This window comes from Pristiophorus japonicus, chromosome 5 (genome assembly GCF_044704955.1).
Source record: "Pristiophorus japonicus isolate sPriJap1 chromosome 5, sPriJap1.hap1, whole genome shotgun sequence".
Classification (NCBI taxonomy): Eukaryota; Metazoa; Chordata; class Chondrichthyes; family Pristiophoridae; genus Pristiophorus; species Pristiophorus japonicus.
Window position 1 is genome coordinate 92,222,608 of NC_091981.1, and position 27,646 is coordinate 92,250,253.

Sequence of the window (27,646 nt, forward strand, 5' to 3'; positions counted from 1 at the left end):
CATCGTAACAACACTCTTCTTGATCCTTCTTGCTGCAATGTTCCATCTCACCCTCCGCAAGCTCCTCCCCGCTGGAATGGAGATAAATTACAGGACAAACGGGAATCTGTCCAACCCCCGCCGCCTCCAGGCCAGATCCAAGGTCGTCCCATCCTCCGTCATCGAGTACGCAGAAAACGCTTGCGTCTGCGCACACTTGGAGGCCGAACTCCGAGTCTTCGTCAACAACTTCACCGAGGTGTACGAGAGCATGGGCCTTACACTAAACATCCATAAGACAAAAGTCCTCTACCAACTTGCCTTCGACAATGTGGACCATTTTCCATACCTCGGGAGCCTACTGTCAACAAGGGCAGACATCAACGACGAAGTCCAACACTGCCTTCAGTGTGCCAGTACAGCTTTCGGTCACCTGAGGAAGAGACTGTTTGAAGACCAGGACTTCAAACCTGGCACCAAGCTCATGGTCTACAGAGCAGCACTGATACCCGCCCTCCCATATGCTTTAGAGACATGGACTTATGTACAGCAGGCACCTCAAAACATTGTAGAAGTACTACCAACGTTGTCTCCACAAGATCCTGCAAATCCATTGGCAGGATAGGCTTACCAACATCAGTGTTCTTGCTCAGGCCAATATCTCCAGCATAGAGCATGGTTAATGCTTCGATCAGCTCCGCTGTACGGGCCACATCGTCCGCATGCCTGACACGGGACTCCCAACACAAGCGCGCTACTCGGAGCTCTGACATGGCAAGCGAGCCCAAGGTGGGCAGAGGAAACACTTCAAGGACACCCTCAAAGCCTCCTTGGAAAAAGTGTAACATCCCCACTGACACCTGGGAATCCCTGGCCCAAGACCACCCAAAGTGAAGGAAAAGCATCCAGAAAGGCACTGAACATTGAGTCGCTTTGCTGGGAGCAAGCTGAAGCCAAGCATCGATAGCGGAAGCAGCGCGTGGCATCCCAGGCACCCCAACCTTCCGTTCCTCCAACCACCGTCTGCCCCACCTGTGACAGAGACTGTCGGTCCCACAACGGACTCTTCAGTCACCTGAGGACCCATTTTTAGTGTGGAAGCAAGTCATCCTCGATTCTGAGGGACTGTAAGAAGAAGAGAACAGGGAGAAACCAAGGTGTGATTTTGGCACTTTACAGCCTTCTGGAATCAACATAGAGTTCAACAATTTCAGAGTGTAACGCTGCCAATCATTGGCTCCCTTTTCTCCGCCCCCCCCCCCCCCCCACTCCCCAGAGCCTGTTTCTTTTTTTCTCCTTGTCTCTCGTGACTATTGGTCATTATCCTGCCATTAGGATGTGAATCATCATCATCATCATCACCTTGACTAATGTTTTTCTAACTCCTGGCATTACCATTTGAATTTGGCCCACCAGCCCTTTTATCTCTCTCATCTCTCCTGTCTTTCAACCTATCACAGACTTTCCCTTTTGTTCTTTCTTCCCCTCCCCCTTTCAGTGCTTGTTAAGAATCCGTTCTTTCCAAACACACTCCAGTTCTGACGAAGGGTCATTGACCCGAAACGTTAACTCTGTTTCCCTCCACAGATGCTGCCTGACCTGCTGAGATTTCCAGCATTTTCTGTTTTTATTCCAGATTCTAGCATTCACAGTATTTTGTTTTGATATTGTGTGTGATTTGGTGAACTGCCTCTCGTGATCTGGCCATTGCTGATTTTCAGAGCCCCCCTCCCCCACCTCAATGTGCAGTCATGGCTTCTCAGAAGCAGATATCACAGTCCCCATGGACACCGATTCTTGTACTTCATCCAGGTGCCACCTGAGGGCCAGGATCACAGAAGGTGGTTCGCTACTAATGCTCTGTAAAATGCTCATGGGACTGAAGTGGCCCTCGTCTCATGCCAGGTTGCTCCTTGCAGCTTGGTAACACCTCCCATATTCAACTGATATAATGTTATGAATGTGATGACTTGAAAGTATTGTTGCGCTTTTGTTAACCTTACAAGAGTTCCAATACCTGTTGTGAATTATTGCCATTTAATGCAGCATTTCTCGAAAGGGTATATTACTGGAATAGCTGAGAAAGAAAGTCTGCTCTAAAATGCCCTTAACTCTGTCTTTGGACAAGCTAACACTGCAGGAGATGGAGAATTAGGCAAGGCTTGTTGAAACATAAGGACCTGCAATGTGCTTATTTAATTTTGCTTTGTTTTTAAAATTATATATTTGCTTCTAACATTTGTAGTGACATTGCAGTGCCTTAATTGTGTTATAGGAACACAAGGGGATCTTGACTATTTTGACTATTGAATGACCGACCAGTGGTGCACTGTTTGGCCACACGTTCCATGGGTGAAGTTGCTTCCTATTTAAATCTCGCAGGTCAGATGCCGGGCGCCAAACAGGCATTCCGATGCAACTCGCTGGATTAAAGTCTCAAAATCAGAGTAGGGCAGCCGGCGATAAGGTAATTTGCGGGGGCAGGGGTCATAATCACAGAGCTAGAAGGTCCGGGGGCCGACCATGATCAGTCCCTCTCCCACTGTCGTCCCCGCTTCCGCTGCTGGAAAGGCAAGTGGTCTGAAATTTGTGTGCTGCAATGGGTGAGCTGGTGTGGTGGTGCAATAGGTGGTGGCAGCTCACCTAATTATTGAAATGAGGCCCAGGGCCCAATTTTGGTCCAGCATTGGGCCACCCAGTTGGGGCACATGATGTCTGCGCAGTGCCGATTCTGAGAATGGGCCAGATGAATTTTTCCCTCGGGACTCAATGTCTCCACCTTTTTTAAAAAAAAAACATAACATAGAAAGATTTGCAATGTAAACATCCATTATAGGTTTGTAAATGCACACTATGGGGCCAAAATTTCCCCCCGACTAAGAGTAGGCGCCCTTACCGATATTTAAGATTTTTCTCTGCCCCAATCCATGCGGCAGATCTTGCGCAGTAGTCGCCTCTTTGACTTCTATTTCCGGTCAGGCGGTGCTCAGGGACAGAAGTACCCTTCGGTCGGATCGGACGCCCCAACGAGTCGTAGCGCCGCACTGCTGGCTTCAGCGTGATGCGGACATGCCGCGTCGCGCTGCCATGTCACAACGTCCCTCCCCTTCAGTTAAAGGGGAGGGCATCTGCGAACTCTGCATTTAGTTTACTTCGGCCCACTGGGCCACCAGGGAGGGTTTTGGCCGGGCCAGCAGCCTGGCACCCAAGAGGGTGTTCCGGGCTGTCTGTTAGCGGCCTGGCCGAACCCGTGGCCACAATTGTCGGGCCAACCTCTGAGTCGGACGATGATTAAAATAAAGTGGAGGCGCCGACAGTGCGCCCTCCCCTTTAAGGGCGGACACACCGCCCAGACACAACGGTCCCGTGGGGCAATTTCCCACTGGGGTCGGCAAGGGAGTTGCCGCCGGTCAGTGTGGAGTTGGCGCGAGCCCTATGGACGGCAGCATGGGCGGTGCAGAAGCTTGTTCCTGCCACTCCTGGCTCGGGGTCAATTTCGGATGGGTCGACCCATCCGTCTGCCCCTGGTCAGTGAGGCGGTAATGGAGCTCAAGGAAGTTGCAATTTTGGCCTCTATGCCTCTTGGTAAAACTTGAACTCGTAGAGTCATAGAAATTTACAGCACGGTAGGAGGCCATTTCAGCCTAATGTGTCCACGCTGGCCAACAAAGAGGTATCTAGCCTAATTCCACTTTCCAGCTCTTGGTGTAGGTTATGGCACTTCAAGTGCACATCCAAGCACTTTTTAAATGTGGTGAGGGTTTCTGCCTCTACCTCCCTTTCAGGCAGTGAGTTCCAGACCCCCTCTGGGTGAAGAAATTCCCCCTCGAAACCTTTTACCAATTACTTCAAATCTCTGTCCCCTGGTTGTTGACCCCTCTGCTAAGGGAAATAGGTCCTTCCTATCCACTCTATCTAGGCCCCTCATAATTTTATACACCTCAATAAGGTCTTCGCTCAGCCTCCTCTGTTCCAAAGAAAACAAACCCAATCTTTCCTCATAGCTAAAATTCTCCAGTCCAGGCAACATCCTCATAAATCTCCTCAGTACCCTCTCTAGTGCAATCATATCTTTCTTGTAATGTGGTGAGCAGAACTGCATGCAGTACTCTAGCTGTGGCCCAACTAAGTGTCATACAGTTCAAGCATGACCTCCCTGCTCTTGTATTCGATGCCTCGGCTAATAAAGGCAAGTATTCCGTATGCCTTCTTAACCACCTTATCTAGCTGGCCTGCTACCTTCAGGGATCTGTGGACATGCACTCCAAGGTCCTAGCATTTAATGTGTATTTCCTTACCTTGTTAGCCCTCCCCAAATGCATTGCATCACACTTCTCAGGATTGTATTCCATTTGCCACTGTTCTGCCCACTTGACTAGTTCATTCATATCTTCCTGCAATCTACAGCTTTCTTCTTCATTATCAACCACACAGCCAATTTTTGTATCATCTGCAGCAAACTTATTAATTATACCCCCTACATTCAAGTCTAAATCATTGATATACACCACAAAAAGCAAGGGACCTAATTTTGAGCCCTGCAAAATCCCACTAGAAACAGCTTTCCAGTCACAAAAACACCCATCAACCATGACCCATTGCGACCTAATCTGAGCCAATTTTGGATCCAACTTGCCACTTTGCCTTGGATTCCATGGGCCTTTACTTTCATTACAAGCCTGCCATGTGAAACCTTACCAAAAGCCTTGCTACAATCCATCTACAGATCATCAACTGCATTACCCTCATTGACCCTCCTTGTTACCTCCTCAAAAAATTCAATCAAGTTAGTCAGACATGAAGCTTCCTGAACAAATCCATGCTGACTGTCCTTGATTGATCCGTGACCTTCTAAATGAACATTTATCCTGCCTTCAGAATTTTTTTCAATAATTTTCCCACCACCGAGGTTAGCCTGACTGGCCTGTAATTACTCGGTCTATTTCTTTCTCCCTTTTTAAACAAAGGTACAATGTTGGCAGTCCTCCAGTTCTCTGGCACCACAGATAGGATTGGAAAATGATGGTCAGAGCCTCTGCTATTTCCCCTTTTGCTCCTCTTAACAGCATGGCATACATTTCATCTGAGCCTGAGGATTTATCTGCTTTCAGGGCTGCTAAACCCCTTAATACTTCCCCCCTCAATGTTTATTTCATCTAATATTTCAAAGTCCTCCTCCCTGATTGCAATGTCTGCATCGCCCATCTCTTTTGTGAAAACAGGTGCAAAGTATTCATTAAGAAGCGTACCCACGTCTTCCGCCTCCACACACACATTACCTTCATAGAAACATAGAAAATAGTTGCAGGATTAGGCCATTCGGCCCTTCGAGCCTGCACCACCATTCAATATGATCATGGCTGATCATGCAACTTCAGTACCCTATTCCTGTTTTCTCTCCATACCCCTTGATCCCTTTAGCCGTAAGGGCCACATCTAACTCCCTTTTGAATATATCTAATGAACTGGCCTCAACAAGTTTCTGTGTTAGAGAATTCCACAGGTTCACAATTCTGAGTGAAGAAGTTTCTCCTCATCTCGGTCTTAAATGGCTTACCCCTTATCCTTAGACTGTGACCCCTGGTTCTGGACTTCCCCAACATCGGGAACATTCTTCCTTCATCTAACCTGTCCAATCCCGTCAGAATTCTATATCTTTCTATGAGATCCCCTCTCATTCTTCTAAATTCCAGTGAATATAAGCCTAGTCGATCCAGTCTTTCTTCATATGTCAGTCCGACCATCCCAGGAATCAGTCTGGTGAACCTTCGCTGCACTCCCTCAATAGCAAGAATGTCCTTCCTCAGATTAGGAGACCAAAACTGAACACACTATTCAAGGTGTGGCCTCACTAAGGCCCTGTACAACTGCAGTAAGACCTCCCTGCTCCTATACTCTCATCCTCTCATTGTGAAGGCCAACATGCCATTTGCCTTCTTCACTGCCTGTTGTACCTGCATGCCAACTTTCAATGACTGATGTACCATGACACCCAGGTCTCGTTGCACCTCCCCTTTTCCTAATCTGTCACGATTTTAATCTGATTTTCAAAATACCTTCGATAAGGTGCCCCATAATATACTGATGAACAAGGTCAGAGAATGTGGAATTAGGGGACAAGTAGCAGATTGGATTGCTAGCTGGCTTCAAGACAGAAAGCAGAGAGTAGGAGTAAAAGGAAGCTATTCCGAGTGGCAGAAGGTGTGAAATGGTGTTCCACAAGGTTCAGTGCTGGGACCACTGTTGTTCACAATTTATATTAACATTTTAGACTTTGGAATCAAAAACATAATTTCTACATTTGTCGATGATACCAAATTGGGTGGGCGTTAGCCAATACTGAGGAGGATTGTAGCACATTACAAGAAGACATTAATAAACTTGCAGAATGGACAGATAATTGACAAATGAAATTCAACACAGATAAATGTGAGATATTACATTTTGGTAAGAGAAATGAGAAGGTCGCATATTACCTGGAAAATAAGAATCTAAATGGGGTAGAGGAGCAAAAGGATCTAGGAGTACAAAAACACATCACAAAGTAGAAACACAAGTTAACAAGGCCATAGAAAACACAAAACGAATCACTAGGGTTTATTTCTAGAGGGATAGAATTGAAAAGTAGTGAAATTATGCTAAACCTGTATCGAACCTTGATTAGACCACACTTGGAGTACTGTGCAATTCTGTTCAGTATACAGAGGCACTGGAGAGAGTGCAGAGAAGATTTACAAGTATGATAGGGTACATCTATCATGGATTGCACATCTTGTGGCATGTGGGAAATCCTGGATGCTTCATGCAGCCAGGACGACCACGTGTGCAGGAGGTGTCTCCAGCTGCACCAACTTGAGCTCTGCGTTTTGGAGCTTGAGCGGCGGCTAGAGTCACTGCGGTGCATCCGTGACACTGAGAGCTACGTGGATAGCACATTTCTAGAGGTGGTTACCTCGCAGCTTAAGAGTGTGCAGGCAGATAGAGATTGGGTGACCGTTGGACAGAAAAGGAGGGCTAGGCAGCGAGCGCAGGAGTCCCCTGAGTCCATCTCGCTCTCCTACCGGTACTCTGTTCTGAGGGCGATGGTGGCTCTGGGAGTGCAGCCAGAGCCAAACCCACGGCACAACGGGTGGTTCAGCTGCCTGGGGGGAGGAAGAAGAATTGAAGAGTTATAGTGGTAGGGGATTCAATAGTCATTGGAGCATACAGGCGTTTCTGCGACCGCAGACGTGACTCCAGGATGGTATGTTGACTCCCTGCTGCCAGGGTCAAGGATGTCACTGAGCGGTTGCAGGGCATTCTGGGGGGAGAGGGTAAACAGCCAGAGGTCGTCGTCCATAGCAGGACCAATGACATAGGTAGAAAAAGTGATGGGGTCCTGCAGGCAGAGTTTAGGGAGCTAGAAGAGAGGGTAAAATGTAGGATCTCAAAGGTAGTAATCTCCGGATTACTCCCGGTGCCACGAGCTAGTGAGTACAGAACTAGGAGGATAGAGCAGATGAATATGCGGTTGGAGAGATGGTGCAGACGGGAGGACTTTAGTTTTCTGAGGCATTGGGACCACTTCTGGGGGAGGTGGGATCTGTACAAGCCGGACGGGTTGCACCTCAACAGAGCTGGAACCAATATCCTCGCAGGGGGCGGGGTTTGCTAGTGCTGTTGGGGAGGCTTTAAACTAGCTTGGCAGGCGGATGGGAATCTGAAAATAGCTGGAATTAGAAAGCAAAAGTAAAGAAAGTGAGTTTGAAGGAGAGAGGAAACGAGCAGGAAAAAAGGGTTTAAAAAAAACAAATTTAAAGGCACTTTGTCTAAATGCATGCAGCATTAGTAACAAAATAGATGAGTTGACAGCACAAATAGATACAAATGGATATGATCTGATAGCCATCACAGAGACGTGGTTGCAAGGTGATCAGGACTGGGAATTAAATATTCAGGGATATTTGACAATCCGGAAGGACAGACAGAAAGGAAAAGGAGGTGGGGTAGTTTGATTGATAAAGGATGGAATCACTGTGATAGTGAGAAACAATATAGACTCAAATGATCAGGATGTTGAAACAGTTTGGGTGGAGATAAGGAAAAGGGGAAAAAGTCACTGGTGGGCATAGTCTATAGGCCCCTTAACAGTTGCAACTCGGTTGGTCGGAGCATAAATCAGGAAATAGTGGGTGCTTGTAAAAAGGGAACAGCAATTATCATGGGTGATTTTAACCTCCATATTGATTGGACAAATCAAACTGGTCAGAGTAGCCTTGAGGAAGAGTTCATAGAGTGCATAAGGAATGGGTTCCTTGAGCAATATGTAATGGAACCAAATGGGGGCAGGCTATCTTGGATCTGGTCCTGTGTAATGAGACAGAATTAATAAACAATCTCCTAGTAAAGGATCCCCTCGGAATGAGTGATCATAGCATGGTTGAATTTCAAATTCAGATGGAGGGTGAGAAAGTTGGATCTCAAACCAGCGTACTAAGCTTAAATAAAGGAGACTATGAAGGTATGAGTGCAGAGTTGGCTAAAGTGGACTGGGAAAATACATTAAAGTGTACAACGGTTGATGAACAGTGGTGTACATTTAAGGAGATATTTCAGAACTCAAAAGAAAAATATATTCCAGTGAGGAGAAAAGGGTGTAAAAGAAATCCATGGCTAACTAAAAAAAATAAAGGATGGTATCCAATTTAAAAACAAGGACATACAAAGTGGTCAAAATTAGTGGGAGGACAGAAGATTAGGAAGCTTTTAAAAGCCAGCAAAGAATGACAAAAAAAATGATTAAGAAAGGGAAGATAGACTATGAAAGTAAACTAGCATGAAATATAAAAACAGATAGCACGAGTTTCTGTAGGTATATAAAAAGGAAAAGAGTGGCTAGAGTAAATGTTGGTCCCTTAGAGGATGAGACTCGGGAATTAGTAATGGGGAATATGGAGATGGCAGAAACTTTGAACAAGTATTTTGTATCAGTCTTTACAGTAGAGGACACAAACAATATCCCAACAGTGGATAGTCAAGGGGCTATAGAGGGGGGAGGAACTTAACACAATCACAATCAGTAAAGAGATGGTACTCAGTAAGATAATGGGACTAAAGGTGGATAAATCCCCTGAACCTGATGGCTTGCATCCTAGGGTCTTAAGAGAAGTATCAGCAGGGATAGTGGATGCATTGGTTATAATTTACCAACATTCCCTGGATTCTGGGAAGGTCCCAACAGATTGGAAAAATGCAAATGTAACACAACCTATTTAAAAATGGAGGTAGACAAAAAGCAGGAAACTATAGACCAGTTAGCCTAACCTCTGTGGTTGGGAAAATGTTGGAGTCCATTATTAAAGAAGCAGTAGCAGGACATTTGGAAAAGCAAAATTCAGTCAGGCAGAGTCAGCATGGATTTATGAAGGCGAAGTCATGTTTGACAAATTTGCTGGAATTCTTTGAGGATGTAACAAACAGGGTGGATAAGGGGGAACCAGTGGATGTGTTGAATTTGGACTTCCAGAAGGCATTTGACAAGGTGCCACATTAAAGGTTACTGCACAAGATAAAAGTTCACGATGTTGAGGGTAATATATTAGCATGGATAGAGGATTGGCCAACTAACAGAAAACAGAGAATCGGGATGAATGGTTCATTCTCGGGTTGGCAATCAGTAACTAGTAGGGTGCCGCAGGGATCAGTGCTGGGACCCCAACTATTTACAATTTATATTAACGACTTGGAAGAAGGGACCGAGTGTAACGTAGCCAAGTTTGCTGACGATACAAAAATGGGAGGAAAAGCAATGTGTGAGGAAGACACAAAATATCTGCAAAAGGACATAGACAGGCTAAGTGAGTGGGCAAAAATTTGGCAGATGGAGTATAATGTTGGAAAGTATGAGGTCATGCACTTTGGCAGAAAAAAAATCAATGAGCAAGTTATTATTTAAATGAAGAAAGATTGCAAAGCGCTGCATTACAGCGGGATCTGGGGGTACTTGTGCATGAAACACAAAAGGTTAGTATGCAGGTACAGCAAGTGATCAGGAAGGCCAATGGTATCTTGGCCTTTATTACAAAGGGGATGGAGTATAAAAGCAGGGAAGTCTTGCTACAGTTATACAGGCTATTGGTGAGGTCACACCTGGAATACTGTGTACAGTTTTGGTTTCCATTATTTACAAAAGGATATACTTGCTTTGGAGGCAGTTCAGAGAAGGTTCAATAGGTTGATTCTGGAGATGAGGGGGTTGACTTATAGAAACATAGAAAATAGGTGCAGGAGTCGGCCATTTGGCCCTTCGAGCCTGCACCACCATTCAATATGATCATGGCTGATCATGCACTTCAGTATCCCATTCCTGCTTTCTCTCCATATCTCTTGATCCCTTTAGCTGCAAGGGCCACATCTAACTCCCTTTTGAATATATCTAACAAACTGGCCTCAACAACTTTCTGTGGTAAAGAATTCCACATGCTCACAACTCTGAGTGAAGAAGTTTCTCATCATCTCGGTCCTAAATGGCTTATTGCTTATCCTTAGACTGTGACCCCTGGTCCTGGACTTCCCCAACATCAGGAACATTCTTCCTGCATCTAATCTATCCAATCCCGTCCGAATTTTATATGTTTCTATGAGATCCCCTCTCATTCTTCCACATTCCAGTAAATATAAGCCTAGTTGATCCAGTTTTTCTTCATATGTCAGTCCTGCCATCCTGGGAATCAGTCTGGTGAACCTTTGCTGCACTCCCTCCATAGCAAGGATGTCCTTCCTCAGATTAGGAGACCAAAACTGTACACAATATTCAAGGTGTGGCGTCACCAATGTCCTGTACAACTTTAGTAAGACCTCCCTGCTCCTATACTCAAATCCTCTCGCTATGAAGGCCAGCATACCATTTGCTACCTTCACTGCCTGCTGTACCTGTATGCCAACTTTCAATGACTAATGCACCAGGACACCCAGGTCACGTTGCACCTCCCCTTTTACTAATCTGTCACCATTCAGATAATAATCTGCCTTCCTGTTTTTACCACCAAAGTGGATAACCTCACATTTATCTGCATTATGCCGCATCTGCCATGTATTTGCCCACTCACCTAACCTGTCCAAGTCACCCTGCATCCTCCTCACAACTCACACTGCCACCCAGATTAGTGACATCTGCAAACTTGGAGATATTACATTCAATTCCTTCGTCTAAATCATTAATGTATATTGTAAATAGCTGGGGGTCTCGCACTGAACCTTGCGGTACCACACTAGTCACTGTCTACCATTCTGAAAAGGACCCGTTTATTCCTACTCTCTGCTTCCTGTCTGCCAACCAGTTCTCTATCCACGTCAGAATATTACCCCAATACCATGTGCTTTAATTTTGCACACTAATCTCTTGTGTGGAACCTTGTCAAAAGCCTTTTGAAAGTCTAAATACACCACATCCACTGGCTCCCCCTTGTCCACTCTACTAGTTACATCCTCAAAAAATTCTAGAAGATTTGTCGAGCATGATTTCCCTTTCATAAATCCATGCTGACTTAGACCGATCCTGTCATTGCTTTCCAAATGCCTGCTATTACACCTTTAAAAATTGATTCCAACATTTTCCCCACCACCGATGCCAGGCTGACCGGTCTATAATTCCCTGTTTTCTCTCTCCTTTTTTAAAAAATGGGGTTACATTAACTACCCTCCAGTCCATAGGAATTGATCCAGAGTCTAAAGAATGTTGGAAAATGACCAGCAATGCATCCATTATTTCTAGGACCACTTCCTTAAGTACTCTGGGATGCAGACTATCAGGCCCTGGGGATTTATCCGCCTTCAATCCCATCAATTTTCCTAAAACAATTTGCTGACTAATAAGGATTTCCTTTAGTTCCTCCTTCTCGCTAGACCTTCGATCCCCTAGTATTTCCGGAAGGTTATTTGTGTCTTCCTTAGTCCATTTTGAGGAAGTTGGGCCTCTACTCATTGAAATTCAGAAGAATGAGAGATGATCTTATCGAAACATATAAGATTATGAGGGGGTTTGACAGGGTGGATGCAGAGAGTATGTTTCCACTGATAGAGGAGACTGGAACTAGGGGGCATAATCTTAGAATAAAGGGCCGCCCATTTAAAACTTGAGATGAGGAGGATTTCTTCTCTGAGGGTTGTAGATCTGTGGAATTCGCTGTCTCAGAGAGCTGTGGAAGCCGGGACATTGAATAAATTTTAGGCAGAAATAGGCAGCTTCTTAACCGATAAGATTATTAATAGCAAATCACAAATGTTAAACAGTTATATGTCAACATATTGGATTAATACAGATTAGCAGATAATGCAGATTGGATTAACATAGATAATTAGCAGATGAGAAGACTTGTTTAAATCCACACCTAATGCCAATTTGTGTGACCCTGTAATGATATTGTTTAAACGTGGTTCACTTGATCATATTGGTAACCTTTGAAAGCAACAACAAAAACAACAACTTGTATTAATATAGTGCCTTTAACATCGTAAAACTTCCCAAGGCGTTTCACAGATGACCAAAAGCTAGGTCAAAGAGCTAGGTTTTAACCAACGTCTTAAAGTAGGAAAGAGAGGCGGAGAGGCGGAGAGGTTTAGGGGAGGGAGTTCCAGAGCTTGAGGCCTAGGCATCTGAAGGCATGGCAACCGATGATTGAGCAATTATAATCAGGGATATTCGAGAGTAGAATTAGAGGTGAGAAAATATCTTGGTGGGGGGGAGCTGAAGGAGATTAGAGGTAGGGAGGGGCGAGGCCATGGAAGGATTTGAAAACAAGGATGAGAATTTTGAAATCGAGGTGTTGCTTAACAGGGAGCAAGTGTAGGTCCGTGACCGTGGAACTTGGTGCAAGTTCGGACACGGACAACAGAGTTTTGGATGACCAAGTTTACGTCGGGTAGAATGTGGGAGGCCAGGTGCATTGGAATAGTCAAGTCTCGAGGTAATAAATGCACGGATGAGGTTTTCAGCAGCAGATGAGCTGAGGCGGAGACGGGCAATGTTACGGAGGTGGAAATATGGAGGTGGAAAGCATTTTCCACTTTTGTACTTCTGGTACTTTTAATTCAGTTTACCATAATTTGTAAAAAAATGGTGTCTGCATCTTGTTTTTGTCAAATTGTAGATTTTCTGTGCATAATTTTTTTTAAACTCTGATTTCTTTTCTTTCTAGTCAGGTTTGATAAGGACAGAAGAAGCAGATTACTTTTTAACACCTCTACCTCAGCACCTCGCACTTAAGCACAATTACACAGCACCTCAAGGGCACCAACCGCATATCCTCTATAAGAGATCTGCAGAGCCTAAAGTGAATCTTCATAATAATGAGGTAACCATGCACCAGGTGCCTATGGGAATTGGACATTTTGATCATAAGTACCATCAACACCGCCGCCGTAATGACTACAAACACGGACAGCTTCAAAAGCAGCACTACTGCGGAAGACGCAAGAAATGTATGTAAGGGAATTCTTTTATTTTCTTAGCCACACTTTGGGTGTTTTTTTTAATGTATTGAATAAATGAATAAGTAATAGTACAGTAATTTTATTGAAGAATTCTGATAATTTTAGACTGAAAAGTGAAGGTTGAGAAGTTTGTGGCCATCAGCTGAACCCAAGATTAGATTATTACCGTGCAGTCACTCCTGATATTTGTTTTAGAAATATACTTGAAGCTAGCTTATGAATTCTATTTTTTTATGTTCATTTTCTATGAGTTACATTTTTGCTGTTTACAGTTGTTACTTATTAAGTTAGCTTTAACTAGAGGAGATAAACAAAAGAATTGTATTTTTTTTTGCTATAGTTAGTAGATGGGCTGAAGAAAAGCTGCAACAGACCACAAAGGATTAAATACACCAGGAAGGTGAAGAAACTAGCAGTTGATGGGTTGGAGATTGATAAATAGATAAACACAGCTATTACTTGAAAATTATAAGGTCGTTTTTTTTTTGTTTTAGCTTAACAAGCCAGAAAGTTACTTGTACAAGACTAGCTAGGTAACTTTTTCCAATCCTAGTTGCAAACTGATTAATTATATTAGCAGAGAAGAAGGCAACAAATTGGTCATTCGTTTCTTTAGTGTATTAAAACTTTCTGGAATCAGATGTAAATAGAAGTAAATAGAATGCCTGCATTCTCCACTTCGCTAAGAGTGACTGGTAAATAGAAGTTGTAAGGTTTCAGTTCAATAACTACTGCCATTGAGAAATTGTCCTGTGGTTTTATAGAATTACAATGGTGCGCTATTTAAAAGGCAGCCAGGTTTGATATTTTTAAAAATTGTACAAGGTGGTGTCATAAAGGACCCAAACTTGGTGGCCCTGCCGCTGCTGAGTTTTTTTGGCAGTCTCCCCTCGGTGCGAATTTCCACTAGGCCTCCTGCAGGCGGGAGGGGAAGATCACTGGGAACCGCCCGCTGACGGCCGCTAACGCGCAATGGTGTAAGTGTCCTCCTGCCCGCCGAGCTGGCAGATTCCTCCAGGTGGGAGTCGGCGGCAGCAGAGGGAAGGACCGCTACGTGGAGGCAGGTCTAACCCCAACGGTAAGTACGAAGACCTACAAAAATAGGTTAGTGACCTTTTATTTTTTTTTTCAGCGATTTATTTGGATGGGGTCCCTTGCAGGTCTTCCAGTGTTTTTTATTGTGTTAATTTTTATTTTTATGTGCTCCCCCCCCGCCCCTGGGCCTGACTCAATCCTCAGCAGCACTTCAGCAAGGATTGTATTTGCCATAGAAATTTGGAGCTGCCCAGATTCACAGCGTAGTCCCTTTTTTGCCACCCGGCGGTCTTTAAGGACTTTTTTATGAAACTCCCGCCCAAAGTACTGTCCGGTATCTCGGCGGTCCTTTGGGCGGGACTTGGGCGGAACTTCCACAAGTTTGGGCCCAATGTAACAGTTTTAGAAGGTTGCAATAATGACAACCTATCAGTTTGTCCACAGAGGACATGAAGCAAGGTATGCAAATAGCTGTGGTTTTGTTTTGTCTGCAACTAGGTAGAAATTAATGGATGATGGCAGACATAGATTGAGGTAACTAATATAGAGCAGAAATTTTATTTTAGGTTTGCTACCATAAATTGTTTGCATTATTAGATCCTAAAACAAAAATTCTGATTCTCATTGTTCATTAAAAGTGCATTGTTCCTGTTCTTCTACCTATTTCTTGACATTATCACATTGCAAAAAGATAGGAAGCTTTAGCTAAAATTTTCCCATTCCAGATTGAAGTCGGCTAAGGTAGAAAGCCATTATAACTTATCATTTGGCATAATTTGCATTATTGTAATGATTGTGTATTGTATTTAGTTCTATTTTATAACAACCGGTATTGGAGAAATGCACAGAAAAATCTGGTTTGTATTCAAAACTTTATGCCTGTATTTTGAATGCTGTAAAGGTTAATTTTGATTATAGAATTTTTGGCTGGAATTTTACCGGAGCTGAGAGGATGGGATCGGAAGTGGGTCAGCTTTGAAAGTTGAACTGATTGACAATGGATTGGGATCCCACTGTCACCCCGGCTCCACCCTAGTCTCCCAGGGGTCGGGTCTGTCAGCGCTGACCAAGCAGTGAGGAAGGCAATTTAGATTATTACGAGCTTGTTAAAAGGCAATTCAACCCCATTTTGAGCTGTACTTGCCATTTTTCCAGCTTTATCATGAGGTTCACGGCGCTCAGGGATTATATGAGGTAAGTAGGTCGGATGTTCCGTCAGTATCCTCCTTCTGAATACTTGACAGCTGCAAATGTGGTATAAAAGCTACCATTTCACAGCTGTTTACTTTCCAATCTCAGAAACTGGAGCCTTAAGGATTTGGAAGACACATTTAAGCTTTATGCAGGTTGTAAGTGTTTGGAGTAAACTCTCTATCCACTGTCACCTCCTTGGAACAACCTCTCTCACTATTGACATTGTTTCTGTCATCTCAGCCCCACCTGCCATCTATTCCATCAGCATCGGTGCCCTTGAAAAATTCTCAACTTGGTCCTCAGAATCCCACCACGGTCATCCCCAACACCAGTGTCACCAGCAACAACAGCAACCTTCTCTGCAATCAACTGATGCTGCACAGGAAACAGTGCATCAGCACCCAACCACATTGCTGCCAGGGATGCTAGGAATGGCCCCACCATGGCCAGATTTACTTCACTTGATGCTGTACACCCTGGCTGCCACATGATGCATCAGGTTGGCACCACCCCTACAATGCTCAAGCCATTTGTTTCACACTCATCACTATTGTGGGGGGTACCCTTATATCTCACCATTCATTACAACTCACTAAGCCACTTCAAAAGGTGCACACAAATCTGCCCAAGAAGGCAAAGTGTTGAAAATAAAGATTTCAATGTTTGACAGCACATTAACAGAAACTTTACATGAACATTGGCAACGCATCCGAATGCCTACCCTTGTGTGTTGTTAGTTGGCATGATTGGACCAGGATGAGGGTGAGTGTGAGGGGTGGCTGGTGAGATGGGGATGTTGTAATGTAGATAGAGAGGAAAATCTATTTTGTCATTGGAGATTAATGTAACTAATTGCACAAAGTTATTTTAGTTGTAAATATAAGCTCAACAGCTTAAGTCCTGTGTTTACAAAGTATTTAAATGCAAGGGCAGGATCACAACTGACTTGAATGTTTGCTATCATACATTTAGCTTTTGTTTCTGTATAAACCCTGGCTTTTTATCAAAACATACTTTTTGCATAATGCTGGCAAATAATAACCCAAATTGTTTTTAAATTGAAAGAAAGGGGGCTTGCAATTTCCTCTGAGCTACTCCGGTATCATAACTTCATCCGAAGTGCGGTGGAAACTCTGTTTATGCATGTAACCCCTGTTACAAGTATTCAGTTCCTTAGCTAGCTAATCAGATCAGATTGACACTGTGGCAAACCAGTGTTGAAGGTGGCTTGTGAAAGAATAGGAATCATCAGGGAATCTCCACCCTTCTTGTCACTGTTGGTAATTTCATTATTATCCAAAGGATGTGTGTACTGAGTGAAGAATATTGTAGCTGTGTTTAGCCGGCTGTTGCCAAGACCCATGATATCTCTGGACTCGGTATAATGTAAAGTCATGTGTAATTGTAGGCACAAGAGGGCAAAGATTGGTGTACTGTGCATCCGATTTCTACATGCATATCAGAGTTAGAGGACCAATTTCGGGTGTATCGCCCAGTATCGCCCCAAAAGTCAGCTGCCAAATTGGTAGCTGGCAACTTCTAAGTTCCTGGGGCTCACACCTAAAACAGGTGTTCGCCCTTTGATTATGCATATCAGGTGCCTAATATTTATTTCAGAAGCCCAATGCCATATTAGGCAAAATCTGAGCAGGACATGTGATCCACATGCTCCACTCAGTTTTTCCAGGTCTTCGGCGGCCAGAGGAATGGTCCGTAAAGGGAGGACACTGAACAAGAGGTAAGTTTTTCTTTTCTACTTATCTAAATATGAAGCCAAAAGGAGCAGGGGTGATCCTTCTGGCTTCTCAGCACTACTGCAGATCATGCTCGCTAACCCCCACCACTTCCCAGACCATTTGCCTTGCTTCTCCTCCACTTCCACCCAGGTCCTACCTGATTGCCACTCCAGCATCACAGGCGGTCCAAATTGCCCACCAAACCAGCAAAATTCATTCACATGCTTAATCGACATCTGCAGCTGGAGACTGGAGCAGCTGTTGCACCTCAGCATTTTGTGTTAATCCAAAGAGCCCACACAAAATACTATTATAGATTACTATGTCATTTGTCCTGCCTGTGGAAATCTCTTTCAGGATACTGTTGTTATCTCACACTCTGATCCTTTTATGCATAAATCAACCAGCACTTGCTAAACTAGCATTGCTTGACCATGCATTATGTCAGGGTGGCTAACCAACATGTTGCTCTTCTGTGGCTGAAATGTTCTCTTTGAATGCTTTGTTTAGCAGCTCTGTCCACACACTTTGTTCTAATATGAGAGATGCAAAATTATAAGGGATACAATCAACCACAAGAATGTTGAGTGTGTGAATAGGGGCAGCAAAGAGCCACAGAAGTATGAAATGATAACTCAAATTTGCATTATTAACAAGTTATTTTTATATTGAATTTGAAAATAACTTAATTTTAAATCTGCTGCAAATCGCAGCAAATGTTTTAATCAGAATTTTTGTAATCTTCTGATTTACCAATGCATGCTGGACAGTAAATTTGTGACTCTTAGGTGCTCTAAAGTAGATCAGATTTAAATATTGCCAATGTAGTCAACCTGAATTACAACTTCTGCCATAATGCAGCCATTACTGTTTTGCAATAGGTAAAGAGAAAAGTTGGACCATTCACCGCTTTCCTAATAAACGGGCTAAATTTAATTTAAGAACATAAGAAGATAAGAAATAGGAACAGGAGTAGGCCATATGGCCTTCGAGCCTGCTCCGTCATTTAATAAGATCATGGCTGATCTGATCATGGACTCAGTTCCACTTCCCTGCCCACTCCCCATAACCCCTTATCACCTTATGGGTTAAGAAACTCTCTATTTCTGTTTTAAATTTATTCAATGTCTCAGCTTCCACAGTTATCTGAGGCTGCGAATTCCACAGATTAACAACTCAGAAGAAATTTCTCCTCATCTCTGTTTTAAATGGGCGGCCCCTTATTCTAAGATCATGCCCTCTAGTTCTAGTCTCCCCCATCAGTGGAAACATCCTCTCTGCATCCACCTTGTCAAGCTCCCTCATAATCTTATATGTTTCGATAAGATCACCTCTCATTCTTCTGAATTCCAATGAGTAGAGGCCCAACCTACTCAACCTTTCCTCATACATCAACCCCCTCATCCCTGGAATCAACCTAGTGAACCTCTGAACTGCCTCCAAAGCAAGAATATCCTTTCGTAAATATGGAAACCAAAACTGCACGCATTATTCCAGGTCTGACCTCACCAATACCTTATGTAGCTGTAGCAAGACTTCCCTGCTTTTATACTCCATCCCCTTTGCAATAAAGGCCAAGATTCCATTGGCATTCCTCATCACTTGCTGTACCTGTATACTATCCTTTTGTGTTTCATGCACAAGTACTCCCAGATCCCGCTGTACTGTGGCACTTTGCAATCTTTCTCCATTTAAATAATAACTTGCTCTTTGATTTTTTTTCTGCCAAAGTGCATGACCTCAGACTTTCCAACATTATACTCCATCTGCCAAAGTTTTTCCCACTCACTTAGCCTGTCTATGTCTTTTTGCAGATTTTTTGTGTCCTCCTCACACATTGCTTTTCCTCCCATCTTTGTATCATCAGCAAACTTGGCTACGTTACACTCAGTCCCTTCTTCCAAGTCGTTAATATAGATTGTAAATAGTTGGGTCCCAGCGTGTTCCTTGAGCAGTATGTAACCGAACCAACCAGTGGGCAGGCTATCTTAGATCTGGTCCTGTGTAATGAGACAGGATTAATAAACAATCTCCTAGTAAAGGAGCCCCTTGGAATGAGTGATCGTAGAATGATTGAGTTTCAAATTCAGATGGAGGGTGAAAAAGTTGGATCTCTAACCAGCATACTAATCTTAAATGAAGGAGACTATGAAGGTATGAGGGCAGAGTTCGGTAAAGTGGACTGGGAAAATAGATCCCTGCGGCACCCCACTAGTTACTGGTTGCCAACCTGAGAATGAACCATTTATCCCGACTCGCTGTTTTCTGTTAGTTAGCCAATCCTCTATCCCTGCTAATATATTACCCCCAACCCCGTGAACTTTTATCTTGTGCAGTAACCTTTTATTTGGCACCTTGTCAAATGCCTTCTGCAAGTCCAAATACACCACATCCATGGTTCCTCTTTATCCACCCTGTTCATTACATCTTCAAAGAACTCCAGCAAATTTGTCAAACATGAGTTCCCCTTCATACATCCATGCTGACTCTGACCGAATTTTGCTTTTCCAAATGTCCTGCTACTGCTTTAATAATGGACTCCAACATTTTCCCAATGACCAATGTTAGGCTAACTGGTCTATAGTTTCCTGCTTTTTGTCTGCCTCCTTTTTTAAATAGGGGCGTTACATTTGCAGTTTTCCAATCTGCTGGGACCTCCCCAAAATGTTGGTAAATTACAACCAATGCATCCACAACCCTTGCCGCTACTCCTCTTAAGACCTTAGGATGCACGCCATCAGGTCCAGGGGATTTATCTGCCTTTAGTTCCATTATCTTACTGAGTACCACCTCCTTAGTGATTATGATTGTGTTAAGTTCCTCCTCCCCTATAGCCCCTAGACTATCCACTGTCGGAATATTGATGGTGTCCTCTACTGTAAAGGATGGAATCACTGCAATAGTAAGAAACGATATTGGCTCAAATGATAAGGGTGTTGAAACAGTTTTGGTGAAGATAAGGAACAATGAGAGGAAAAAGTCACTAGTGGGCATAGTCTATAGTCTATAGGCCCCCTAACAGCACTGATACAAAATATTTGTTCAGAATTTCTGCCATCTCCATATTCTCCATTATTAATTCCCCGGTCTCGCCCTCTAAGGGACCAACATTTACTTTAGTCACCCTTTTCCTTTTTATATATCTATGGAAACTCTTGCTATCTGTTTTTATATTTTGTGCTAGTTTACTTTGATAGTCTATCTTCCCTTTCTTAATCATTTCTTTAGTCGTTCTTTGCTGGCTTTTAAAAGCTTCCCAGTCTTCTGTCCTCCCACTAGTTTTGGGCACTTTGTATACCCTTGTTTTTAATTGGATACTGTCCTTTATTTCTTTAGTTAGCCACGGATGGCTATTTTTTCTCTTACACCCTTTCCTCCTCACTGGAATATATTTTTCCTGATAATTGTTAAATATTTCCTTAAATGTACACCAACCGTCGTACACTTTAATCTATTTTCCCAGTCCACTTTACCGAACTCTGCCCTCATACCTTCATAGTCTCCTTTATTTAAGCTTAGTACGCTGGTTAGAGATCCAACTTTTTCACCCTCCATCTGAATTTGAAACTCAATCATTCTATGATCATTCATTCCAAGGGGCTCCTTTACTCGGAGATTGTTTATTAATCCTGTCTCATTACACAGGACCAGATCTAAGATAGCCTGCCCACTGGTTGGTTCCGTTACATACTGCTCAAGGAACACGTCCTTTACGCACTCATGAACTCCTCCTCAAGGCTACCCTGACCAATTTGATTTGTCCAATCAATACGGACGTTAAAATCACCCATGATAATTGCTGTTCCCTTTTTACAAGCCCTCACTATTTCCTGGTTTATGCACCGACCAACAGAGTTGCTACTGTTAGGGGGCCTATAGACTATGCCCACTAGTGACTTTTTCCCCTTATTGTTCCTTATCTCCACCCAAACTGTTTCAACACCCTTATCATTTGAGCCAATATCGTTTCTTACTATTGCAGTGATTCCATCCTTTATCAGTCGAGCTACCCCATCTCCTTTTTCTTTCTGTCTGTCCTTCTGGATTGTCAAGTACCCCTGAATATTTAATTCCCAGTCCTGGTCACCTTCCAACCACGTCTCTGTGATGGCTATCAGATCATACCCATTTGTATCTATTTGTGTTGTCAACACATCTGTTTTGTTACTAATGTTACATGCATTTAGACAAAGTGCCTTCAAGTTTGTTTTTTTTACCCTTTTTCCTACTTGTTTCCTCTCTCCTTCAAACTCACTTTCTTTTTGCTTTCTAATTTCAGCTTTACTCTCCTCCCTACTGAATCAATTCTCAGGTTTCCATCCCCCTGCCAAACTATTTTAAACCCTCCTCAACAGCACTAGCAACCCCCCTCCCTGCCCCCTGCGAGGATATTGGTCCCGGCTCTGTTGAGATGCAACCCGTCCGGCTTGTACAGGTCCCACCTCCCCCAGAAGCGGTCCCAATGCCTCAGGAAACTAAAGCCCTCCTGCCTGCACCATCTCTCCAGCCACGTATTCATCTGCTCTATCCTCCTATTTCTGTACTCACTAGCTCGTGGCACTGGGAGTAATCCGGAGATTACTACCTTTTTGAGGTCCTGCTTTTTAATCTTTCTCCAGCTCCCTAAACTCTGTCGGCAGGACCTCATCCCTCTTTCTACCTATGCCATTGGTACCGATGTGGACCACGACCTCTGGCTGTTCACTTTCTCCCCCCAGAATGCCCTGCAGCCGCTCAGTGACATCCTCGACCCTGGCACCAGGGAGGCAACATACCATCCTGGAGTCACGTCTGCGGCCACAGAAACGCCTGTCTGCTCCCCTGACTATTGAATCCCCTACCACTATAGCTTTTCCATTCTTCTTCCTCCTCCTCCCCCGCCCCGTGCAGCTGAGCCACCTGTGGTGCCGTAGATTTGGCTCTGGCTGCACTCCCCAGAGCCACCATCGCCCCCACCGTTACTCAGAACTAAGTATGGGTTGGGGAGTGAGATGTACTCAGGGTTCACTACCTGCCTAGTCCTCCTCTTCTGTCCAGTGATCACCCACTCTCTCTTTGCCTGCACACACTTAAGCTGTGGGGTGACCGCCTCTAGAAACGTGCTATCCACGTTGCTCTCAGTCTCACGGATGCACCGCAGTGACCCCAGCTGCCGCTCAAGCTCCAAAACACGGAGCTCGAGTTGGTGCAGCTGGAGACATCTCCTGCAACATGGTCGCCCCGGTTGCGCGAAGCACCCGGGACTTCCCACATGCCACAGGATGTGCAATCCACGGGACTGAGCTGCCCTGCCATCCCTCTACTTACACTCGCAACTATCAATTAGAACTAAACTCTAAACCTGAGCACAACACACCCAGCTGCTACTCAGCAAACAGCCGATTTAATTAACTGGCTCTCCTTAGATAACAAAGATCACATATATTTACTGACAGATCCTAGTAACAACAATGTCAAAGGTTTCCTACTGAAAAGAAAAAGAAAAATACTCACCAATCCACCAGCCGATCGCTTACCCGCTTGGCTGTGACGTTGATTTTGATTTTTTTTTAATAACTTTTTTCCCTGCACCAGCTGGCTCCTCCCAATTCTCGGGCCCTTTATCTGAGCCTGGAACTCCCGCTCCCACTCCTGTGGCTCCTTCCAACTCTCGGGCCCTATTATCTGGGCCTGGAACTCCTGTTCCCGCTCCTGTGGCTCCTCCCGACTCTCGGGCCCTATTATCTGGGCCTGGAACTCCTGCTCCCGCTCCTGTGGCTCTTCCCGACTCTCGGGCCCTTTATCTGGGCCTGGAACTCCCGCTCCCACTCCTGTGGCTCCTCCCGACTCTCGGGCCCTATTATCTGGGCCTGGAACTCCTGCTCCCGCTCCTGTGGCTCTTCCCGACTCTCGGGCCCTTTATCTGGGCCTGGAACTCCTGTTCCCGCTCCTGTGGCTCTTCCCGACTCTCGGGCCCTTTATCTGGGCCTGGAACTCCTGCTCCCGCTCCTGTGGCTCCTCCCGACTCTCGGGCCCTTTATCTGGGCCTGGAACTCCTGCTCCCGCTCCTGTGGCTCCTCCCGATTCTCGGGCCCTATTATCTGGGCCTGGAACTCCTGCTCCCGCTCCTGTGGCTCCTCCCGACTCTCGGGCCCTTTATCTGGGCCTGGAACTCCTGCTCCCGCTCCTGTGGCTCTTCCCGACTCTCGGGCCCTTTATCTGGGCCTGGAACTCCTGCTCCCGCTCCTGTGGCTCCTCCCGACTCTCGGGCCCTTGATCTGGGCCTGGAACTCCTGCTCCCGCTCCTGTGGCTCTTCCCGACTCTCCGGCCCTATTATCTGGGCCTGGAACTCCTGCTCCCGCTCCTGTGGCTCCTCCCGACTCTCGGGGCCCTTTATCTGGGCCTGGAACTCCTGCTCCCGCTCCCACTCCTGTGGCTCCTCTCGACTTTCGGGCCCTTTATCTGGGCCTGGAACTCCCGCTACTACTTCTGTGGCTCTTCCCAACTCTCGGGCCCTTTATCTGAGCCTGGAACTCCAGCAAATACTGGCCAGTCAGTTTAACCTCGTTAGTGGGAAGCTTTTATAAACAGTGACAAAATTTAACAAGTGTGGATTAATTAAGGAAAGCCAGTATGGATTTGTTAACGGCAAATCATGTTTAACCAAATTGATTGAGTTTTTTGATGAGGTAACAGGGAGGGTTGATGAGAGCAAAGCCATTGATGTGGTGTACATGGATTTCTAAAAAGTTCAACAAAGTGCCACATAATAGGTTTGCCAGCAAAGTTGAAGCCCATGGAATAAAAGGGACAGTGGCAGCATAGATATGAAATTGGCTAAGTAACAGGAAACAGAAAGTAGTGGTGAACAGTTTTTTAGGACTGAAGGAAGGTATGGAGTGGTGTTTTCCAGGGGTCGGTTCTAGGACCATTGCTTTTCTTCATTTATATTAATGACTTGGATGTGGGTGTACAGGGCACAATTTCAAAACTTGCAGATAACACAAAACTTAGAAGTATAATGAACAGTGAGGAGGATAGTGATAGACTTCAAAAAGACATAGAAAGGCTGGTAAAATGGGCGAACATGTGGCAGATGAATTTTAATGCAACAAAGTGTGAAGTGATGCTTTTTGGTAGATAGAATGAGGAGAGGAAATATAAACTAAAGGGTGCAATCCTAAAGGGAGTGCATAAACAGAGAGACCTAGGGGTATATGTGCACAAATCGTTGAAGGTGGTAGAGCAGATTGAGAAAGCAGTTTAAAAAAAATGCTTACGGGATCTTGGGCTTCATTAATAGAGGTATAGAGTACAAAAGCGTGAATATTATGATGAACCTGTATAAAACACTGGTGTGGCCTCAACTGCAGTATTGTGTCCCGTTCTGGGCACTGCACTTTAGGAATGATGTGAATGCCTTAGAGAGGGCGCAGACAAGATTTATAGAAACATAGAAAATAGGTGCAAGAGTAGGCCATTCGGCCCTTCTAGCCTGCACCGCCATTCAATGAGTTCATGGCTGAACATGCAACTTCAGTACCCCAGTCCTGCTTTCTCACCATACCCCTTGATTCCCCTAGTAGTAAGGACTTCATCTAACTCCTTTTTGAATATATTTAGTGAATTGGCCTCAACAACTTTCTGTGGTAGAGAATTCCACAGGTTCACCACTCTCTGGGTGAAGAAATTCCTCCTCATCTCGGTCCTAAATGGCTTACCCCTTATCCTTAGACTGTGTCCCCTGGTTCTGGACTTCCCCAACATTGGGAACATTCTTCCTGCATCTAACCTGTCTAACCCCGTCAGAATTTCAAACGTTTCTATGAGGTCCCCTCTCATTCTTCTGAACTCCAGTGAATACAAGCCCAGTTGATCCAGTCTTTCTTGATAGGTCAGTCCCGCCATCCCGGGAATCAGTCTGGTAAACCTTCGCTGCACTCCCTCAATAGCAAGAATGTCCTTCCTCAGGTTAGGAGACCAAAACTGTACACAATACTCCAGGTGTGGCCTCACCAAGGCCCTGTACAACTGTAGTAACACCTCCCTGCCCCTGTACTCAAATCCCCTCGCTATGAAGGCCAACATGCCATTTGCTTTCTTAACCGCCTGCTGTACCTGCATGCCAACCTTCAATGACTGATGTACCATGACACCCAGGTCTCGTTGCACCTCCCCTTTTCCTAACCTGTTACCATTCAGATAATAGTTTGTGTCTCTCTTTTTACCACCAAAGTGGATAACCTCACATTTATCCACATTATACTTCATCTGCCATGCATTTTCCCACTCACCTAACCTATCCAAGTCGCTCTGCAGCCTCATAGCATCCTCCTCGCAGCTCACACTGCCACCCAACTTAGTGTCATCCGCAAATTTGGAGATACTACATTTAATCCCCTCGTCTAAATCATTAATATACAGTGTAAACAGCTGGGGCCCCAGCACAGAACCTTGCGGTACCCCACTAGTCACTGCCTGCCATTCTGAAAAGTCCCCATTTACTCCTACTCTTTGCTTCCTGTCTGACAACCAGTTCTCAATCCATGTCAGCACACTACCCCCAATCCCATGTGCTTTAACTTTGCACATTAATCTCTTGTGTGGGACCTTGTCGAAAGCCTTCTGAAAGTCCAATATACCACATCAACTGGTTCTCCCTTGTCCACTCTACTGGAAACATCCTCAAAAAATTCCAGAAGATTTGTCAAGCATGATTTCCCTTTCACAAATCCATGCTGACTTGGACCTATCATATCACCTCTTTCCAAATGCACTGCTATGACATCCTTAATAATTGATTCCATCATTTTACCCACTACCGATGTCAGGCTGACCGGTCTATAATTCCCTGTTATCTCTCTCCCTCCTTTTTTAAAAAGTGGGGTTACATTGGCTACCCTCCACTCCATAGGAACTGATCCAGAGTCAATGGAATGTTGGAAAATGACTGTCAATGCATCCACTATTTCCAAGGCCACCTCCTTAAGTACTCTGGGATGCAGTCCATCAGGCCCTGGGGATTTATCGGCCTTCAATCCCATCAATTTCCCCAACACAATTTCCCGACTAATAAGGATTTCCCTCAGTTCCTCCTCCTTACTAGACCCTCTGACCCCTTTTATATCCGGAAGGTTGTTTGTGTCCTCCTCAGTGAATACCGAACCAAAGTACTTGTTCAATTGGTCCGCCATTTCTTTGTTCCCCGTTATGACTTCCCCTGATTCTGACTGCAGGGGACCTACGTTTGTCTTTACTAACCTTTTTCTCTTTACATATCTATAGAAACTTTTGCAATCCGTCTTAATGTTCCCTGCAAGCTTCTTCTCGTACTCCATTTTCCCTGCCCGAATCAAACCCTTTGGCCTCCTCTGCTGAGTTCTAAATTTCTCCCAGTCCCCGGGTTCGCTGCTATTTCTGGCCAATTTGTATGCCACTTCCTTGGCTTTAATACTATCCCTGATTTCCCTTGATAGCCACGGTTGAGCCACCTTCCCTTTTTTATTTTTACGCCAGACAGGAATGTACAATTGTTGTAGTTCATCCATGCGGTCTCTAAATGTCTGCCATTGCCCATCCACAGTCAACTCCTTAAGTATCATTCGCCAATCAATCCTAGCCAATTCACGCCTCATACCTTCAAAGTTACCCTTCTTTAAGTTCTGGACCATGGTCTCTGAATTAACTGTTTCATTCTCCATCCTAATGCAGAATTCCACCATATTATGGTCACTCTTCCCCAAGGGGTCTCGCACAACGAGATTGCTAATTAATCCTCTCTCATTACACAACACCCAGTCTAAGATGGCCTCCCCCCTAGTTGGTTCCTCGACATATTGGTCTAAAAAACTATCCCTTATACACTCCAGGAAATCCTCCTCCACCGTATTGCTTCCAGTTCGGTTAACCCAATCTATGTGCATATTAAAGTCACCCATTATAACTGCTGCACCTTTATTGCACGCACCCCTAATTTCATGTTTGATGCCCTCCCCAACATCACTACTACTGTTTGGAGGTCTGTACACAACTCCCACTAACGTTTTTTGCCCTTTGGTATTCTGCAGCTCTACCCATATAGATTCCACATCTTCCAAGCTAATGTCCTTCCGAACTATTGCCTTAATTTGCTCCTTAACCAGCAATGCTACCCCACCTCCTTTTCCTTTTATTCTATCTTTCCTGAATGTTGAATACCCCTGGATGTTGAGTTCCCAGCCCTGATCATCCTGGAGCCACGTCTCCGTAATCC

The 27,646-nt window shown here is 44.6% G+C and overlaps 1 protein-coding gene across 1 annotated transcript in view; it reads left to right on the plus strand.

The window, feature by feature from the left end:
* LOC139264391 (A disintegrin and metalloproteinase with thrombospondin motifs 16) overlaps positions 1-27,646 on the plus strand; it is a 469,636-nt gene that overhangs the window by 109,058 nt on the left and 332,932 nt on the right. The window contains exon 4 of the mRNA XM_070880768.1: positions 13,155-13,437. Within this exon, the coding sequence (XP_070736869.1) occupies positions 13,155-13,437 (283 nt within the window). The remainder of the gene's footprint in view (positions 1-13,154; positions 13,438-27,646) is intronic.